The 20,741-nt window shown below is 41.2% G+C and overlaps 3 protein-coding genes across 5 annotated transcripts; all 3 read right to left on the bottom strand.

Moving 5' to 3' along the window:
* Window positions 1-313: 313 nt before the first annotated feature.
* LOC108145186 lies at window positions 314-6,657 on the bottom strand. Its single transcript, XM_017270427.2, has 2 exons — window positions 6,110-6,657; window positions 314-1,181 (listed from the first exon to the last, which is right to left on the bottom strand). The coding sequence occupies exon 2, from the start codon at window positions 1,152-1,154 to the stop codon at window positions 636-638; it is 519 nt and encodes a 172-aa protein (XP_017125916.1). The 5' UTR covers window positions 1,155-1,181; window positions 6,110-6,657; the 3' UTR covers window positions 314-635.
* A 7,996-nt stretch (window positions 6,658-14,653) lies between these two features.
* LOC108145198 lies at window positions 14,654-17,284 on the bottom strand. Its single transcript, XM_017270441.2, has 2 exons — window positions 16,272-17,284; window positions 14,654-15,983 (listed from the first exon to the last, which is right to left on the bottom strand). Exons 1-2 carry the CDS (start codon window positions 17,242-17,244, stop codon window positions 14,854-14,856), a joined length of 2,103 nt encoding a protein of 700 aa, XP_017125930.1. The 5' UTR covers window positions 17,245-17,284; the 3' UTR covers window positions 14,654-14,853.
* On the bottom strand, window positions 17,282-20,578 carry LOC108145199 (serine/arginine repetitive matrix protein 1). Of its 3 annotated transcripts, XM_041707171.1 has the most exons (4): window positions 20,503-20,578; window positions 18,962-20,406; window positions 18,150-18,369; window positions 17,282-18,093 (listed from the first exon to the last, which is right to left on the bottom strand). In XM_041707171.1, the coding sequence occupies exons 1-4, from the start codon at window positions 20,540-20,542 to the stop codon at window positions 17,282-17,284; spliced, it is 2,517 nt and encodes an 838-aa protein (XP_041563105.1). In that variant the 5' UTR covers window positions 20,543-20,578. The 3 variants fall into 3 exon arrangements, with proteins under 3 accessions (XP_041563105.1, XP_017125931.1, XP_041563106.1); XM_017270442.2 differs by having other exon boundaries at window positions 18,962-20,552; XM_041707172.1 differs by lacking the exons at window positions 17,282-18,093; window positions 18,150-18,369 and having other exon boundaries at window positions 18,987-19,145; window positions 19,246-20,552.
* Window positions 20,579-20,741: the final 163 nt, after the last annotated feature.

The following is a 20,741-nucleotide window of genomic DNA, read 5'->3' as shown; positions in this document are numbered from 1 at the left end:
AGAACGACTCAAAGTATTTTGCATGGCAAGAATAAGTAAGTTTTATAATTTGTTAGCCAAAATAAATCGACAAAATTCTCATCAAAAAATTTAAAAATATACTTGTTTAAGTTTTTCATACCATGCAAATATTCTTTTAATAATATAAAATTCGGTGTTCTAATGTTCGTTAATGATTTTTTCTACCTATATATTTAATTTTTTTTAACGATTTCCGTACGGAGCAGTTCTTGTGTTTGAACCTTAGTTCATTTAAAAATTGTTATTTATATTTTTACCTTTACCTTTCGATTCCAAAAAAAACACCAACTTGTTCAGTTATAAAATTTCATTTTATATTTTCTTCAGATGCGAACTTAAATAACTAATAGGACAGCATTTTAACTTCACTCTTTTCTATATTTTATTCGACTCCATTCGCCTTCCTTCCGTATGAAATGGGAGTCTGGAGCAATCTTTGACAACATTGAAATGCATGATATTATGGCTAAGACCTAACTAACGAGAGCACTAGCGACTAGGCATTACAACTAGCAGAACTAGGCTAGACTAACCAAATCCTAGAGATATATACAACCAGAGAGGTGTGGGTATCCGTATCCGTGAGGTGGCGGTGACGGTGGCGGTGGCGGTACCTACGAGAGCAGGGCCATTGCCCGGGCAAGTCGCACCCGGAAGTCGCGGTAGAGCATCTTGCCGCCCACGGGAACGCGACACAGGTACATGTCCAGGCTCATCAGGCACAGGGCCTTGCCGTTCATCGGGAACTTCTGGGGCAGCTCGGCCGTGACTTCCAGTCCCTCGGACACCGCCATGTTGATGAGCCACTTCCACACATCGGCCCGCGTCCAGTCTCGCGGATCCAAGGGCAGACCATCGGAGCCCATGGGATGTAGTAGACTGGTGTTTCCATCCTCGCCGCCCATCAGGCGATTGTTGTTGTCATCGGAGGAGGAGGAGGAGGAGGCACTGATCAGGGTCACTCCCCCGCGGCACTTGTCCAGCATTTGGTAGGGATGGTGCAGCAGGTGGCGTTTGGCGGAGGGCGTGCCACTACCGTTGCCGCCCCACAAATCCTGACCCGCATTCACCTGCGAGAGGTCCAGAGGTGGCACACGTCCGGCGTATTTCGGATAGCTGGCCTCCACTTGCATTGCGCTTCCGTTCGTTGGGTGCTTGCTCTGGAATTGGAGAAAGAATGGCTGATTAATGGATATGACTCATATTTGGAAGCGAAAGCGGGACAGTGGGGAAGTTAGTACAACGGAAATGCTTTCACAAGCTGGCAATTGTTTTAATCGCTGCAACAGAAACAGCAAAAAACAAAACAAGCACATAACTACTAATACATACAATAATACGCATACGCCGCGTTGTGCACATCGTGAGTATGATGACCCTCTCTTCAACGATTATAGGGTTATATGGGTTTGGCATTACTCACTAGGTGTGATTAGCTCAACAAGTTTATTACCGAATACTTTCTAGATGTATGTGTTTCTTGTTTCCTGACCGTTTTAATCACCCTTCTTGAGAGCACTATTATTTTTAAAACTACAGTAAAAAATAGTTTATTATTTGTTTAATAATTCTTTATTATAATCATTATGATTCCAAATGGTTGCCACTTAGTAGTGGATGAATAGTCACATATTTTTGTACTAAATATTATGTTAAAGTCGTAATCAATCAGTTGGCTAAGATAAGAGCTATAAAAGACTCAAGTCAGCGAGTGTATCTAAAATTCGCCCGACCGTTATGGGACTTCCTTTTCGAATTCATATTTTGTTATTAAATCTGACCTTGTTGCCGGAATGGGCGGCGTCAGCGGATCGAGGCGGATCGCATGCGAAAGGAACCGCTGAATAATCATTACCAAGCGGCTGTCATATCGATCGCCGGTCACATTTGAGAGGGGGGATTGGTGGGGGGCGGGGGGCGGTTCCGGGCAAGCGGCATGTGGCTGACATAGAAACACAGGCCAAGCTTCGATTACGATTACAAACAACATGGTCAGAGATCAGGGGAAGCCGAGCCGGGGAGCTGGGGTCAAAACAGAGTGGAGCGGAAATAATTACCAGCCCAATTGGCAGCTGCGAATGTGGCGAGCAAAACAAAGCGCCACCGAAATGGGTATATGGCAAGGGATCGGGGGCACTAAAAAAATAAAAAAAAAAAAAAAAGCAAGCGAAACATCCGCCGACGGATCATAAAAGGTGTCAATGCGAATGTGGGTAAGAATGGGAATGGGAATGGCAATGGCAATGGGAAGAGAAGCCAGCGGAAGCCCAGCGCTGAGATTTCAAGCTCGCCAAAAGGGAACCTTAATAGTTTTCCGGAATGAAGCACTCCCGAGAGCTTCCGTTCAAGGAAATGCGTAAGGAGTCGCAGCGATTTTAATAACACCGCTCATTGCCAGCTAAAAAGAAATTCCCACGAAGCGTTATTCATACAATGAAAAGGAAACGGGGTTGGATATACTTATGATAACATCAATAACTTCACTTATTAAAAACAGTTACCCGTCGAAACTTTGTTAAAAATAAAAAAGCCGATAAAAAAAATAAGTACGAATGCTTAGCACACCGGAATTATTTATTCACTTCTCAACACAAGGGATTTTTAAACTTCAGAGTGAATCGACGCAGCCTTAATAAATTGGTCTCTTATCGAAGTCCAATAGATTAATGAAGAAGAGAAAGCCATTAGTGCGTCCTACGCCTATCAAAACGAATAGTGAGTCAAACAACGGATACCATAAACTATTCGAAAGCCATGTGCAGCGACATTTTAGACACTATAAGGTGAAAATAACAAAGCTCTAGAGATACCCCCCGGTGAAGAATGACCCATAAACAAGCTCCAAGTCTTGCCGATCTTCAGGCGGTCCGCAGCAGGCGAACTACATAATTGTATCTGCTCTATTCAATTATTTCATTTCAATTTAAGTTCATAAAAATTAACGGAGAATCCCACCCATCAGGCATACACAGTGAGAAAATATATTATTAATTTTAAAGATGGATTGTGATAAACATATTATATAATCATAATTCAAAGTGTTCATGAATTTATATTAATTACTTATATTTTTCGGGCCTAACCACTTTTTCCGCCTACGTTAGAAGCCAATCAAAACACTTGAAGTTCATTTCGGATTCCCACTCCCACGCCCGGGAAAAGCGTGTGAAAAGCGGAAAAGCGGACAACCAGAGCGGATTAGTCAGCAATTGCCAAATGGATCTGTCTGCGAGGCTTCCGCCGACTTCACCCCACCCACACCCACATCCACACCCGCAACCGCTCGAGTTGGGTTCGAAGTGATTGATTCGTGTTGTCAGGGGAATGCACTATACAGCATATACCTACATACATATAGCATATGGCATTGACATTCGAGTTGATCGGTAGCTCGTGCTCAGCACGCTTCGCTTTGTTTTTGGTGGATGGTGATGATGATGGTGGAAATGGAAATGGAAAAAGGAAAAAGGAAAGGGAAATGGTTTTCAGTTACTATTCGGTTGACAAAAGTCAATGGCAGGAAGTCGAGTCGTCGGTGCAACGTTCGCATATCCGCCTGCGCGCACACACAGGATGCACTCCCCCACCATTTGTCCCTTTTTCAAGGAAACGCCCGCAGATACACTCGCACAAATAAATGAGGAAATGCGCCAGTTTTAATTACGTTCACGAAAACATCGCGTTCTGGGCTCGCTATTCTCGTGCTACTTAGTAGCAGCCACTAAACCAACACTCACGCACACCGACTTTCGACTTTAAGTGTGCAAAAGACAACGAAACGTAAAAAATCGTAATTTGAAGTTCGTAAAAATGACGCGTTTCCTGTCATTTGGCGAGCACTTTAAGTGCGTAATTTGCTATCCGCCAAATATATGTGATTCTCCGGGTCTGAGTGTGTATCTTGTCTGTTTTGTCGACGGGTGTTTATGCCCCACAATTTCCTCTTTCTCCAGGGTTCCTTTTCATCTTCCGAGCGGCTTCCGCTTAGCGAAACAGATTCTCCTGCGTGGATCACAATTTTTGTGAATTTATCTGGCAGGCTGGCTGGCATGACATATAAACCACCATAATTAAAGTTTATTTTATTTTATGTTTTTAGTCAAAACTGGTTACATATTATACATACTCGAATGTCATTAATATATATCAGAATTGTTAATCTATAATAATGTCGAAACAAAAATGTGTTGCGGTTTTAAATGTGTAACACATATAAACTTGTCATTAAAAGCCAGTAAAAAATTATATACACTATGAATAATTAAATCCAAGGAAATCCATAAGCTTTTTTTTATATCCTCTAAATATTTCAAGATAATCAGTGGGCTGTTTGGTAATTTGTTGAAATTATATTCTCATTTTCTTGGCTAGCTTTCAAGGCAATAAACTCGTCCATTCATCGGAGCGCAGCAGACGACAGATGATCATCTGCTGAATATTGTTAAAAATACATTTTTGCCCGTCTAGCAGTCGGGCAACCGAACCGGATTCCATTTATGTACATGCTGCTCTTGTCGTTGTTGTTGTGACGTATGTTCGCTGATATTACAAATCATGTAACGCCATCGAGGCAGCGAAAATGCATCGTCTGCCTGACGTCTGCTATTGCCATCTCATTCTCTGCCTCTGTCCCGCTGTCTCGCCGTCTCTGTCTGCCCCCAACAGACCCATTCATCATTTCCATTAAACAGTGAAAGAAATCCCCATGAACTGCAGGATATGATCCCAGAATCCCTTAAAAATACCCTGGTATACAAAATGAAAATAGCTTTTATGAATTATAGATTACGTCTTTGAAACCACAAGTATTTAAATTTTAAAGTCTGGGTTCTATTAGTGGATTCAATGACACTATAATAAAACCAATCTTTTCAATTATAAAACGAGTGATTTCCAAAGGTAAAATATATGTGTGCTTTCCCTAGGCACAAGCTTTTCTCCCAGTGTCTGGCATTGCGGCCCCCGATGTGTGATGGACGGATGTGTGACGACTTTCGGTCTTGTTGTCGGTGATGCGTTTAAAAATATAAGTACTGTGCGGAAAAATGGCGCCAAATGCATTTCGAATCGCTTTGAGTCTTGTCAAATGTGCAGTAGCAAAGTAAATTAAAATAAGCGAAAACGGGGGGGCCGAAGAAAGGAGAGGGTGTGGTGTGTGTTCACGCCTCGCACGTGTCACCGCGAAGTGAGGCAAAGCAGCCGAGCCCGAGCTCTAACTCCTCACCGTTGGGTCAGCAGGAAGTAAGTGCCCCTCAATTGCTTATCAAAAAGTGGCATAGTCAGAGGTTTGTCATTTCCCTCTTTGCTTAGCAGTGGCGAACCGGAGCTGAGTCAGCTGGGAAATTAATTAGGCGGGCGAGGCCAGGTGCAGATCGTTCGGTTTCAGTGCTGCAGCTGCAAAGATTACACAGAATGCCTCCTGCAACCCTCGACGCCTTTACTACCACACATATCCATATCCTTTGCGCATGCGCGCGCATTCAATGAGGAGCCGAAGAACAGAACAAACGAGAAACGGGGCAATAACTGGGGAAACCACGAAACCATCCAGCCGAATGCATCTTTATCGACTTGGCCACAAAATTTCTTTTTGCAGCTGCCGTCTTGGCATTTTAAGTGTCGCTTTGTTAGTGCCCAGAACAAAATAATATGGTATTTTGGGATCAGCTCTGGTAAAATTTTTTTTTTGTTACCTTTATATGTAGGTTAAGCTTACCAAATCAAACATACGATATATTGAGCTATTTTACTTTTTAGTCAAAAATAATGGCACCTAAACAACAATTTCCTCATGCAAATGCCAGCTTAACATCTTAAGGGCCTGGTTAAAAACTCTTCATCAACTTTCAAATTGTAACTACTACTCGGTTTCGTTTTGGCTCAGTTATGAAAACACAAGTTTGGAGGTCAATTAGCCAGATTCACATCAAAACAGACAGACAACTTTTGTCGGTTTGACTGCAAGACGACAGCTAGCAACTATAAAAGCCAAGTCAACTAAAACCTTCGGAATGTTTTTCGGTTTTTTTTTGTATTAAGCTTGGAGTGTTAATGAGGGCCATAAAAAAAAATATGTAAACCGACTTACCTTGATCGAAAATATTTTAATCCAACAATAGTTTGTCTTGCGAATCGTCGTCGAGGTTGAGTTGATGGAAAAATTGATTTGGGTATTTTCAATTTTTTCAGCCTTTATTATTTGTTTGAATTTGGTTGATTTTATATGTATGTTTTAATGGTATTTGCCTTTTGAAAATTGCACTTTGCTAAGGCCGCTCTCGCTCTCCCAATGGGCTTGTATCTCTCGGATACGTTTCACAACTTTTGCAGCAAGTAACGTATTTTTCACGCTCTGAACTACTTTTTCTATTTCGCTATGGCTCGGGTTTTGTAAGTTTTTTGTTGCTGCTGCAATTGGCTACGTTTTTCACTTAACACGAGTTGAAGTTGCGGGTATTGTTTTGGTATTTTTCTTTTATTTTTTGGGTGGTAAATCCAGTTTGCCAGTTGCAATCGTCTGGCGCACTGCGAAATGTATCTTCGTATCTGGCGGATGAGTGAGTAATGCGCACTGCAAATGTATCTGAGTCCCAAAAGGTAAATCTATCTAAGTTCTGTTCACGCGCGCTCCACGTTCTCAACTGATTGCGATCGTGCCCGTGCAGCGCGTTTTGTTGTCTGGCTCTCACTCTCCGAGTTTGCTCTCTGCGCATGCTCTCTCTCTCTCTTTCTCTCTCTCGAGTCTTTCCCCGGCTTCTCTCAGCTCTTTTGGCCGACAGCTGTGGATACATTTGTAGATCGTATACTGAGAAAAATTAGGATAAAAGAGATAAGACCGCTTTTATATATCGCATCTCAAAAATACTTTTTGGAGTTGGAAAAAAATGCTAACGACGTTAGTCAGAAAAAGTTATACAAGTTGAATTTCTAAATTTTAAAAAAATTGCTCAAAACAAAGTTTAAAATCAAAGGAACATAATGTCTTCACTTATTGTAAGGTCCATTTGACAAGCTCCTTAATCATAATAAGTGAAGATATTTTATTCAATTATCTGTCAACTTTTTGCTTTAGATGGTCAGACAAATTTTTTTAGAAATAAAAACTATAGGGTAAAATCCCTTTGGCGAAAATTCGCTTGAAGTTATGTACATTTTAATTTAAATCTAATAGATCTATGGATCTTTTCGATTATCTTTATTTTATAATTTAAGTCCATTACATCATATAAGAGTTTTACTTTCGTATTCAATTTGTAACTTAAATTGGTGTCTATATTTACCATACTTTCAATTTCAAATATGAACTTTTTCCATGTGTACGTACCAGCAATCCCGCATCTCGGACAGTTTTTGCTGCTGATTGAGTCAACAACTAAGGTCAATGGAAAAAGGGTCCCCGAATTCGAAAAAGAATGAAACAAAAAATAATAACTCTCCCTTGGCCTAAAAAAAATGTGGGTTAACTTTGCCTGGCAGCCTGCACTTTTTGTTCAAGGATTAAGGGATTTTAAAACAGACTTTAAGGTATTTGTTTTCTTATTTATAGGGGGATTTTGAAAACAGCGATATGGAGAGGGAGAAAGGTAATCCCCTGGGTTAATTCCTTCATCTAAATGTTCCAAAATTCTTGTGGGATGCTTTCATCAGCTATTCATATAGATTTAGCTTTGAAACACCCTTGATTTAATATTACTGTTCTCTGGTTGGTATCTAAATCTGTTACAGAATTAAGCATTCGTTCTCTGAAATTAATAATGAGTAAATTTTAACATTTTTTTTGATTTTTGATGTAAAAACTCTTGGAGCTAGTTTGTGAGCTAAACAAATCCGATGCCCTTGACCCAAATTGGCGGCTTACTCTGTAGGACGTGCTTTAAGGTATAATCCATATGGAAGATTACCCAACTAGTGCTTCTGGCAAATCTCCATAGCTAAATCCGAACGATTTTAGCATTTAAGATTCTCATTTATGTCAAGCTAACCGCCTTAACTCAAAATTAAAGATTTTTACAATCCTTGTAATTTATTGTATGCCTTAAGCACAGAATTTTGACATGAGTTGCGAGATACCAGATGCGCATAGAAACTAATAAATCGAAATTATGTTATGAAAGATTTGTGATAGAAACTCTGTAATGTAAAGTTAAGTTTATTCATTGAACTTTTATTCTGTTATATGTTGCAAAATGAATGAAAATTTAACAAAACACTAATACAAAAAATGTATATAGAATTGTATCTGCAATTTTTTGATGTGATGATGAAGTATAACATAGCTTATTCATTATTATCATACAAATTGTAATAGTTTTCAAATCTACCATTTATATTTACCTTTAAGACTTAAAAAATAACCCACTACAAATGGTACTACAAATGACATTAAATTTTCTTTAGTTTTTTTAGACAAGAAGTCCAAGTCCCTGAAAATTACTAGAGTTTCATTGACTAGACTCCGTTTAGTTTTTAACTCATCGCCCTGACGTGTCACCCAATTTATTCCCATTTTCATTAACAATTTTCAAAGATTTATCATTTTACCCATGCACTTGTGCATTCATTTATCCTGTGAGTAACTGAATCATTAATTTTTTCGAACATACCTAATTATTCAGCCAGCACTGATCGCCGAGTAATTACAGGAAATCCCTTTCCTGCCGCGCACTAAAAAGCATTTCAATGTTTTGCGGCTGACACGCATGCCATTCGATTTCTGGATATCTCTGAAGATCCTTTTGGGGATCGGATCGTAATCGTAGCATATGGCACATACTTTGGGTCAGCCATGTGTCAGATAGAGAGCTGTCAAGTGCGTGCCCGAATCCTTTTGCTCCTCGCGTGAAGCGGGATCATGCCGATGATCGAGTTACGCCAGTTTACTTGGAAATTTTATCAGCAGTTGCAGGACCACGCCCCCGCACGCGTACGCCCTCAAAAGGTGCGCATGAAGGATCGAATTGGATCGGTTGAGATGCACTCAAATTGCAGCGCAGATGCTGCACCTCCTCTTTGAAGCGGTGTCCTGTTGCGATCTCAAGTGCATCTAATGGCTTGTTTATCAGCAGTTGTCGATCGCCGGGCAAATAAATTGAGTAGGTACCATTTTCCTTAATTGATTGCGGCGTCGCTCTAATCATTTCTAATTGCGATGCGAAGGACGCACACAGATAAACACACAGCGAAAAAAATCTTTCTAAAATATAAAATTATTTATGCTTATTGTACATACCAAACCAGTTCGAGACAACCAAACGACTCATATTAAATCAGTATTTTATATATGAAGCTAATCTTTGAAAAATATATATTTTATATTCAAGGAAAATTATGTACAAAACATATATTTAAAGAAAGAAATTAACCAGCACATATCAGCTTGACCTGTATTTTTTATTTTTTCCTTGCGTTAATAAGTTATCTTTTGGTTTTAAAATGTAATGTTTGTTAGTATTTAAAAGTATCCAGGTCTAATGAATGAGGAACGATCTTGGCGTAATGCTAAATTGCTGTATATATTTGCATTCGTTATAAAAATAAATGTAGGTAATATTCTTAAGAATAAATTATTCTGATCACAAACACCCAATTTATCTGAATGGATATTTGCAGTGCACATATACAGTTAATCCCTGGCTCATCCTGTCCACATATGAACCCAAGCCAAAGCAGCTGCCATGCGTCCAATTGCAACGTTTTTTCCCTATTGTCCGGCCAGGAATCGGAATTTGAATCTACGCATTAGGGACGGGTATCTCGAAAACGATAAGAATCGACATGGACAGGATGCGCAATGAGAGTTGCCAAAAAAATAATAATAATACGCTGGAAGGAGAGGCCTGAAAAGGATGTTTACTTAGGCGCTCGTACGTGACTCTGTGAGGTAATTTCTGTGTGTCCGGCTGATAATTGCCCAAAGGAATGCCTGGATATTTGCTTAGTTTTGTTGATTTTCAATTACGTGCCTGAGTCCGGATTGTGTTTGCGCATAAATTGCAGGCAAAGGAAGTTAAACCCCCAACACGATCGGGCACGATAGTTAATTTACACTCATGTACATCTGGCCGCTGTATGGGCATTGGCATTGGGAATGGGGAGCGTGTGCCGTGGAAATATATCAAATTCCCTAAAATATCCATCCAACATTCGTGGTGTCGCCAGCTATATATAGAGCTAAGCCACCCCCGAACTAAACGATTTACGAGCCATATATATTTTCGAAATTTTCCTCGGCTCCAGCTAGAGATCCCGTCCACAGTCATTAAATGTCTACAAAAATATACAGAAAGTAGATGCAGCGACAGTACCATAGAATAGGATAGTACTTTTAACGATCGCGCAGGGGGATTTCCCCTACAACAACTAATCCCAAACAGCTTCCAGTTCGTGCTCGGCGTTTTATTGGCACTTTCCCCAGACTATAAATCAATAAACAGATTGTGTGGCATCTTCCGTCATAAAGTTTTCAGCGTTTTCCTTCGGAGAAATCTGCCGGGAGGCGTAGCAGCTGTCATGTTTTCCCGGGTTTTCCTCGGATTCCATAGGGTTTTCCCCCGCTTTCTCAAGTTCCCAAGAGAAATCTTATTACGAAAACGTTCGAATCAATCAGTAGAATAATAATAAAACCAAATCAAGTAACCGTAAATAAAAAAGCTGGAAAAATAAGACGCGCTCGTAAAGAAACAGGCAGACACAAACATCGCAACGAAAATGCCACACAGTCTGTAAGAAATACTACACTAAAAAAATGCAACTCCTTTATTTGGCTTTAATTAGCTTTTAGCTTCCCAAAATACTGTTAGGCAAGAATTTTCCTTAAAAGCTTTCTATATATTTTTTAAAACCTTAAAAAAAAACAAAAATAAATTTGATGTTCAATTGACTAAGAACGATTTCATAAGTAATATTTAGATTCTGGTTCGTAAACTGTCGAGGCAAAAATTCGCTGCTATTTTTCCAAAGATGAATCTTTGTATAATCCGTTATCGTTCCGACTGTCAAGTTTAAAACGTCTTTAGTTTTGATTAAAATAAAGTTAATCGTGATATTAAAAAAGCATAGGTATTTAAATCAATGTTAATTCTTTCCATGCCATTAAGACTTTGGCTCTCAAATATTTAATATAATTGCTATACAAATTCTGAAATTTAAATGAAATGCAACTTTCTTGTTTCCGAGTAGAATTTGCACTTAAGTTTTCTTGAGTGTAAATGAGATTCCAAGGCAAGATCTGATGGGTATATCACCGGGAGCTGGGAAACCGCGCACAAAATACCGGAGACAATAGGGCAACAAGCCACAGCCGACTTCCGCTTTCGTTTCATAAATTCGGATTAAGGCATTTTCAAATGATAACAATGAAAGTAAATAAAGAGAACGGCGGTGAAGAAATGCTCGGTGAATCTGATTAACGGCAACAACACCGTCGTCGACAATGGCAACTTACAAAACGTGTCACGTAAATGGTTTGTGGTCCAACCCACCGGGCAATAAACTAACAACAACGTGCCCAGAACAATCCACGCACAGAACAGAAATAAACACCACAGAACTACAGAGGAAAGCTCACCGTATTGTCTCTGAAGGGAAATCTCTAATGAGGCGACGGTTCTTTGTTAGTTAAACCACTTACACAAATCCGATCCGATTACGATTGTGTCGGAGAGAGGTAGCAAAATACTTGAGGCTTTAGGGAAATCTTTACCTACGAAAAGGTCAAGTAACTACCTATGTATTAATATTTAATTTAATTTTGTTTAATATTTTATCCCAGCGCTACAAGCATGTACTTATCGTTAAGGAACCAAATCAAATTTTGAAATATTTATGTAGGTTTTTTGGAACGCTATTACCTTAATGGTTAATTCATACATTAAAAAAAGTTTAAGATAATAAAACACACAGTTTTGATTTGAATTTTTATATTTAAGTATTAGATTCACCCAGCCAATAATTGTCATGGAAACTAACTATTGTTACATGAATTGAAAACTATTGGGCATAAACAATTTTTCAATAAGTATTAAATGAATACTTCGAGAGAATAAAAAAATTAAACTAATGTGGTTTAAAAACTATACCTTAGTCTATAGCTTTAGACTCTGCGGTATAGAAATAATAGTAAAAAGTAGAACTGATAGAACTTTAATACTGTCTGTATTATTTTTCAAGACACATTTATTAATTTTTTTTGGTGGACAGACATTTATAGGCTAAGAGTCTTAGTAACTAACACAAAAATGCTAAAAGACTAAAACCAACACGTTTTATGATGGGGCTAGCAATATCAATCGATATTTTATCATCGAACTACAAACTCGTAAGCACAGGATCTTATAAAAAATATATAATTTTACGAGTACTCATTTCAAATGACCCGTTTTATCCATAGTATAGATAAGTCATATTCTGCCAATTTTACATATTTACCTTTAAAGCTTGATCCTTTTTTGGCCACAAAAGGATAAATTGTTTAAATTTTAAGAAGTATAAATGGATCATATTGAATCAGTAACAGCTAATAACATGGTTTAGTCCTTTATTCCATAAGCCTTTAACTTATGCCAATATTAATTTAATGTATATTAAAACATTTAAAATTGTAACTAATCAAATTTTCCACCGTGTCAAACAAAAAAAGGATCTAACGGACTCCGTTTGGCAAAGACAAACACAACAATGGACAGATACCAATCGACAAGCCATAAATACGTGCATCCGCTGAGTGAATGGCTCGTCGCATTTGCCAAATATTTGAGCCTAGACAATTGCATTTCCTGCCCAAATGCCTGCTGTCCCGCATCCCGTTCGCCAAACAACGCATGGGATTAGGTTCTCCTGCAGGAGCCGCAGGATTCATCTGTTGCTCGAGGTCGAGGGTGAGGGCAGAGGGCAGAGGGCAGAAATTAAGGCTTCTCCTGAGCGGAAACGGGAATCGAGAAGAGAAGGCGCGTTCGCTGTACACAAAACAGGAGCAGGGGAAACACGAAGACGAACGTAGGGAATTGTAAAAACAAATGTTGGCAAACAACAATAACAAGGAAAAGGATGTCCTGCTGAGCGAGGAAAAGTGCGTAGAATGCTATGCGTTGCAATTAACATTTCTACACTCACGAAAATAAAATCAAATTCAGATTTGATGGTTAACAATTTCGTAGCACAATTGAAAATAAAACTGGTATTCTTCTTTTGTTTACGAACCAAAGCTGTGTCTTCAATAACTATCAATTCTTTTACGTTTACATTAAAAAATGTAAAGCAAGTGAAATTATATACCTCTTGTTAGCAATCCCAAAAGTCATATCAAACGTATAGAACTTTATTTATTTTCTATTAGCATTACTTTTACAAAATCAACGAATTTTCTTTCAATATCAATAATTTTTATAGAGTTTTTTCTTTCAAAAGTAATTAACATTAAGCATTTCCTATCTTAACAACCAAATTTCAATTCATTAGGCAGAAATCTGTTACCTACCAACCATTTTTCAAGATAAGCAAGGAAGTGTATTTGGCTGTATCCTGCTGTGTCGTGGCCATAAGTACGAAATACTTTCACAAGTTCCTGCTTGTTTGTTGTTCTCAGTGTACCCATGCCGACATCCTCTCCGCAGGACATGTGGCAAGGCAAACGCAGCGGGGAAACCAAATTAGTTTCTCGTTTCAAGGCAGTGTGAAATGCAGCGCAGGAAGCTGGTGCAGCAGGCTCAATTTGATTGCGGGTCCATTGTCCGCTCACGTCCCGCTCAGGTACACAACTTCCAAAATATTGCCGGTGATTAGTGACTTTTGGTCGGTGGCGATGAGAAAACGCCTGCGGCGTTAATTGTTTGTCCCTGCTCATTGCTGTCCACGTCTTTTGATTTGCACCGCTCTAAGCGGTTAATCTGGGCCACAGGAAGCGGAAGCGATAGTGCCCCCGACGGACGGAAGACGGAAGCCAGAAGATCCGGAAATTAGTTGGAAATTTGCTGGTTTGTTGCAAACGAGAGAAACAGATAAATACACGGATTATTATAGAAGCAATTGTATGCGAAGTCAGATAAGTATTTTGTGCCCAAAGCGAACTAAAAGGTACTGAAAATCAAAACCCTTTAGAAGATTAAGTAAAGTTTGATATCAATAAAATGGGTAATTTTTATTAACATAAAACTATATGATTTAATGTAAAATCTCAAACCAAGACTGAAACTGCGCTCAATATGTTTTAAAAATGGTTCAATTTGATGACCTCTCAAAAGACATACTTTTTTATGACCTATGAAATCTAAAATTTTTTTTTATTTTTTGTAAAGCTTTTTCACCCGTTCTTAGGTCATTGCTTCAAGAAATGTAGTTAAATTTTCAGACTTATTATTAATTTTATATTTCAGATCGATCCTGACACAGCAAAATGTACACAGTTTTGGTCTTCCAAGCGCAGTCAACCTTAGACAAAACCTTATCATAAACGCTATTTTGTTTTTGAAAAATTCTGTAAACAAGGTCGAAAATAAAAACTTTTTGGATGCTTAAACGGTTTGTTATTATGTTCTTTTATGACCCACTACAAACTCCAAAAGTTTCCTACCTTTAGTTATTTAAATGAGTACCTAACTTCAAAATTATTGATTTTAAATTAAAAGCCATGATCATATTGGGATTGAGTATTAACTGGTTTATTGTACAAGGAATCTGGGGAATATATAAGAGGAAGACTTGAGAATTTTGGGAACTAAAACCATAAGCCACTTTGCGCCTGGTCGAACTCATGCACTATACCGATCGAAGGACAAACCCCAAGGGTCTTCGATGCTCTACAATGCATAATTTCGGAGTCGCGGCTGGAGCTGGAGCTCAGAGCCACTTTTTAGCGGGTGTTCGACACTCTGGACTGGCACTCTTCTCGCGGCAGGGAAACTGGGGCAAATCCTTGGCATTGGCCATGTTCACATAGGGTTTCTGGTGTAGCGTCACTCCGGCGGCGGTCCGCACGAGTCTTCGCCTGAAATTGGTGCCCGCCAGGAGGTAGTTCACCGGAAACTGCAGCATTCCGGGTCGGTAGTGGGCAATGGGACTGAGGCCCAGAAAGGTGTTCTTGCCGCCGCCCTCGTTTCGATCCCGGCTGGCCCCACAACCCGCACATCCAGTGGCTGCCCCTGCGTTCTTGCCATCCGGGCACTCAGTTGATCCCATCTCCTGCCACCGGCGACCTTCGACCTGGTTGCACTGCCGGCAGCGGGAGTGCCGCTGTCTCGTAGACCCCTTGCTGCGACCACGCCCATCGCCGCCTCCCGCCTTCGAGCTGGAGCAGGGGCCGCGGCAGTGGGACTTGCAGCCCTTTCCACAATCATGCGGCGATCGGGAACAGGCTCCCTTGCAGTCTTTCTTGCAGAGATGCTCCTGGCAGTTGGGCAGAAAGAACGGGATCTTGGTCTTGGTCTTCTTATCGTGATGCACATTACCCACAGAGTGGGATCCTATCGAATCCTCATCCACGCTGGCTTCTTGGTGGAGCGAAGTGCTTGGATGGAGTGCAGGCTTCGGGGTCCTCAAGCCGTTACTGTGACTGGAACTCGACTTGATGTTTGGCGAGGGTACCGTACTAAGCTTCGCTTTGCTCCCGTTTTTAGACACCTGAAGGCTCTCCTCTTGCGGGGTTGAAGGTTTCCTAAAGGGATTGTTTAGGGCCAATTCTGCCTTTCTCTTAGCCTTCTTCTTGATTTTTTTAACCTTCGTTTCTGGATCTTGCTTTTCTTTTTTGGCGTAATGATTGCTGACGAATATCTCAAGCGCCTGGGCTATCAGCATGGCCAGCTTATCACTGCTCTCGAATCTTTTTTGGCAATGCTCGCAGGGGCAACCATTGGCTTGGTCATTCATCGGACTATTGTCCCAAGGACCTTGCTTCTGGTACATCTCATTTCCAAAGGGACAGTCGTAACTGTTGCAAGAACTGGGATGCTGGTATCTGTCATCTTCATATGCTGAAATATAGAAATGCATAGCAAGTGTCGCTTCTTAAAATAGTTGTTTCAATTATTTTTGGTAATTTTGGTAAATATAAATATTTTTTATTTTATTATAATCAAAGAATTTATAATCAATTAAGTTTATGTTAAAAACAAAAAAAAAAAACACTTTAAAATTGTAAATGTTTCTGTTTAATGGCAATAGTAATAATAACGTTCATATTGAATGTGAATAGAGTTTTTTTTAATATATCAAAAATATTATCTTAGTATGTATCAAGAATTGATTGAGGCCCAACTTACCATCTCTGTTGAAGTAGGGATCCGTTGGCCAAGGCCCCATGTCGTATCCGTAGTCGTACCCCGCTTCCCTTTCCGGTTCGTACCACTTGCGGTTGGGGTCCACATACTCGTAGTCTATGTAGTCGGTTAGTGGATTATGGTTGTGAGGGTGGTTAGGATAGTTATGCGGGTAGTTGTATTCCGGCTGTGTTCCCGTTGGCATATGCACTTGACCTCCGCCGCGATTTATTGCCGTTGTTAGTTGATCAATTAGCGCATGATTGTTGCAGTCTTGAAGGACAATGATGTTGAAGGGCTGATCACCAAGCGGCTGTCCACCATGCTGCTGGGAGCCATATGGACTGGTATTTAACTGGTGCCATTGACCAGGTGACTGAGGCTGTTGCGACTGTGGTTGATCCGGTGGATTCGCTTGATACGGACATGGCTGACCCGTCCCCTGTTGACATTGTCCCTTGCACTGAACGTAATAATTGTCCACGGCTGTCAGGACCTTTTCATTGCACTGCGGACAAATGCTCTGACCTGGTTGATGGAGTTCCTGATGTTGGCAAACCGGGCAGGTGCCACCCATTCGACGATGGGGATAAGGATCAGGTGCAAACTTTGATGATTCTGACCTCAGTCCCACGGATTCCGGTAGGCTCTTCTGGGATGCAACATGCGATTTCCCCTGAACCGCACTTTCGCACTGACCTGTGCACTGAGTACTCCTTTTCGCACATTTGCAATTCCTACTGCACGGCTGCACCGTGTAATCCTGACATCGATCGCAGTTCCTTAGGACGTACATACTCTCCGGTGCGTTCTGACTGCCGGTACACGATCTTTGTGGCACTGGACGTGGCCGCTTACACACATCGCTGCGACTGTCCTGCGAAAATTCGGTTTGGCTCTCGCAACCCGCACAATTTCTTCCCTGCTCCGAGCTCCGGCAGTGGCTCATAGTTTGTTTGTTGACGAAATGATTCATTTTAAAAGGGTTTGTATTCGGACAAGAGACTCGTTGCCTATTTTTTGGCCTCCACCGGCTTTGCGGACTTGTTCGGCTTTTTGCTACGCCCGAAAATCTGTCTCCAGCTCCAGGTTCCCATATTTTCGTTTCCCGTCACAAAGGGATCTCCAAACACCCAGGCCTGCAACTGGCTCAATCTGGTGTACTTCACGGGTAAGACAATGCCCGGACTTCTTGGTGGTTTAGGCAGCTCCGTGGTCTTCTCGCCTCTTTGGTGAATGGGACTCAGAAGAGTCGGAGGCGAGTCCCGTGGGCAACGCACCTTGAGGAAACTTCCTCTGTAGAAGGGATTGACCTCGGTGCCCAAGTAGGAAGCTGCCCTACGATTTGGCTCCATTATTTCTGGCTCCAATGAGGCAGGAGCTAAATAAGCTGGTGGTAGATCTGATGGATCAGGCTTATTGGAAGATGCTGGTCCAGATCGAGATATGTTGGAAGGTGCTGCTGGTTCTGGTTTAGATCTATAGGAAGATGCTTCTGGTTCAGGCTGAGATCTATACGTATGTGCTGGTTGTGAATGTTCCTTGGGATCGAAGGAGCCTCTATGATGATGGATCTCTGCAATTGGCGATAAGGCCCTAGTTCTATGTTGAGGAGCGTTTGCAGGAGTTGATTCCCTTTCACTCTGCCTTCTTTCCGACTTTTGCACTAAATTTCCAGCAGCTGGTCTTTCTCGGGGCTGACCAGATGGACTTGACCGCTCCTGGCTCACATAGGAATGAGCTGCTCTGCTCGGGCTTCTTGTGTGTCCTGTGGGCTGTAAGTGACTCGTCTCATTCTGAACTGACGCAAATGGTTGTCTGAGACCTTAAAGACATAACTTGGCATAAGAGAGTTAAGATTATTGCCATGAATTAACTAACCCTGTCGGTGGGTCGACATCCTTGAAGGCGCTACCTGATTACCTCCAGGCAACACCGCCTTGGCCCTTCTTTTCAGACCCGTAGCAATAGTGCCCGTCATGTAGTGGGAGTTCCTGCCGCCCTGACAACGCTTCTTGCAGCAAATGGTCAACTCGTATCTAGTCTTAGGTACTTTCCTAGGCCGACATCGCCCCAGGGTCTTGTAGATAATGCGGTTACTCTATTTGGTTTTAAGAAAATGGAAAAAACAAAAATAAAGCCCATAAAAGAGTGTCACGACTACGAAATACACGTTACACTATTAACCAATTTCAAAATAAAATCCGTCCTACAGATGGAGCCACTGGCAATTCTATTGGCGCGGCAAACAAATTCATATGTGGCGCCATCTGTCGAAAAGGTATATTTATCTGCTAGTGCTGTATAACTTCTGAAATAACTGTAAGATTTGACACATTTTTTGTGCGTTCACAAGACATAAATCGAATATATAAAAATAAATATAAATATATTATCTTTTATATTTTTTGTACGAGATCTTAACAGAATTTAAAAGTTTGCAAGCGTAAGAGCTTGAAATAAGCTAGCGCTACATATGCATAGTGCGATTTTTCTGTTCCCGAGACCTGTTAAAAGGCGTACAATAATATTTTATAAGTAACGGGTATAAAAAGGAATTTTAAAATTGGTTAGGAAAGCCTTTGAGTAAACATAAAACATAGAATTGGAAATAAGTTGACTGCTTCCAAAAAATAGCAGTAAGTGTATTAAGAAAGACATAGTTATATTTAAATAAATTTATTATATCTTACGCTGGCGATTTCCGGAATTGAAATATTTGGCATCATGGGTAGTAGTCCGCACATGGGGCAGCATTTCTCTGCCATCGAAGTGACACATCTCTTCGCAAACGCACTTTTCTGCTTTTGGGGCTTCATCTTGTTGCACTTAGGACAGAGTTTTCGACAGGACGCACATTTTCCGTTCTCTGGACAACTGAAACGATAGCTCTTAACTGGTTTTTCCATTAGGGTTTCGTTGGAGCAGATTGGAGGTCCTTTTCGAGAGCCACTCCGATTCTCCGTGCTGGGCTTACTGCAACTCGGACGCTGCACATACTCCGCGCTGTAGCTCTCCTGAAGCATATAATTTTCATCGTAGCTTGACCGATATTGCACTAGAGGATTTCTGTGGACCTCATTCCGGACCTGACTTCGCTCCATGTAATCCCCATCGGAATATCGATTGTAGTCCCTGTCATTGCAGGCGGTGTATCTTTTATTGCTGGCTCTTTTTGTGGAATTCGTTGACCTTGATCTGGGCGTGGGTTTTCTGGAAGTGGGTGGTGGTGCAGCACCGGGGCACTTTCGCTTTGGGGCAGGTGGAGGTGGAGGAGCAGTTCTATGAACGTGCGATTGGGCATGACAATGAACAGTGCAAGTTTGAGCTGCAGGTGTGGGTTTCTTCAGGCAACCACTTTTACTTGGCCGATTTGACGTCTGCACGCGCTGCCTTCCTGGCGAGGATCCAGGCAAATAGCAACAATCGGAATCCTTGTGCTGCTTCCGATTGGTCCTCTTCACCTGCTGCCTTCCTGGCGAAGTGTCCAACTCACAACTGCAAACCGAGCCTTTTCTCTGCAGCCGCTTACTTCTCTGAACTGGCTGCCTTTCGTGCAACGAGTCCGATCCACAGCTGCAATCGGACGTGTTTCTCTCCAACCGATTTGTCCGCTGGTATTGCGGGCTGTCCAGGATAGGATTCTTTTTGGGCGGTTGCTGGAATTCCCTGAACTCCATATAGTGCGAGGAGGGTGTTCGGTAGGCCCTTTTGCCTGGCAATGGGTCGCAGCCACAATCACTGCCACTGCTATCGTTGGGTTGAGATTGGGTCCTTTGATGTCCTTGCTGTGCATAACATGGCTGGATTGGACTGTTGTCATAGTAGCCCGTCTGGCACGGTGCGTGTCCTGTTCGCTGGTAATTTTGGCCATAATATTGACCTGTGTCCTGCTGTTGACTATTTTGACCCTGATACTTCCCGCGATATGGGCAGCTGGACACGCACTCTTCCTGATCCAGAATCTGACCACTCCTCACAACCAGTGGATTGCGCAGTAAATTGGAGTGCTGGTAGTACTCTCCATCCCCGCCAGAAACCCTATTACTCCTTTCGGGAACGAGGCTTAAGCCTACGAAATTCGATCCAAAAACAGTGAACGAAGGACTTTCATGGATTTCAGTGATCTTTTTCTGATCTGAAGATATCTTGTTGTCTTCAATGCTGGCATCACAAGTTTCGGTGCACGTGCTTCTTCCATTTGTAGGATTTTCTATGATCAGGATATGCTTACCATATTGATCGGGCAAGCCAAAAGGAGCATCCATCGACATTTTTTTTATGCTAGCAATCTGCGCTCAGTCAGTTTCCATTTGGATACATTCAATAAATTTAGACAAACAACATGTAAATATTTATTTTTACAATTAATAAGTTAGTTATATTCCGACATGTTTGACTTAAAACTCAGTGTAAAACAGTACATTTTTTATTTGAAGTGGGAAGAAAATCTCAGACCAAGGACAAATTATT

This window comes from Drosophila elegans, unplaced genomic scaffold (genome assembly GCF_018152505.1).
Source record: "Drosophila elegans isolate 14027-0461.03 unplaced genomic scaffold, ASM1815250v1 contig_133, whole genome shotgun sequence".
Taxonomy (NCBI): domain Eukaryota; kingdom Metazoa; phylum Arthropoda; class Insecta; order Diptera; family Drosophilidae; genus Drosophila; species Drosophila elegans.
This window is presented reverse-complemented; position numbering and strand designations above follow the sequence as displayed.

What these genes read in the sequence shown, in the direction of transcription:
- LOC108145186 (XM_017270427.2), bottom strand. Translation starts at nt 1,154, where the DNA reads ATGCAAGTGGAGGCCAGCTATCCGAAATACGCCGGACGTGTGCCACCT.
- LOC108145198 (XM_017270441.2), bottom strand. Translation starts at nt 17,244, where the DNA reads ATGAATCATTTCGTCAACAAACAAACTATGAGCCACTGCCGGAGCTCG. An exon ending in TCCCTACTTCAACAGAGATG is followed by an intron (nt 15,984 to 16,271) that starts GTAAGTTGGGCC and finishes TCTATATTTCAG; the next exon opens with CATATGAAGATGACAGATAC.
- LOC108145199 (XM_017270442.2), bottom strand. Translation starts at nt 20,542, where the DNA reads ATGTCGATGGATGCTCCTTTTGGCTTGCCCGATCAATATGGTAAGCAT. An exon ending in CAATTCCGGAAATCGCCAGC is followed by an intron (nt 18,370 to 18,961) that starts GTAAGATATAAT and finishes AAAACCAAATAG; the next exon opens with AGTAACCGCATTATCTACAA. An exon ending in GATGTCGACCCACCGACAGG is followed by an intron (nt 18,094 to 18,149) that starts GTTAGTTAATTC and finishes TATGTCTTTAAG; the next exon opens with GTCTCAGACAACCATTTGCG.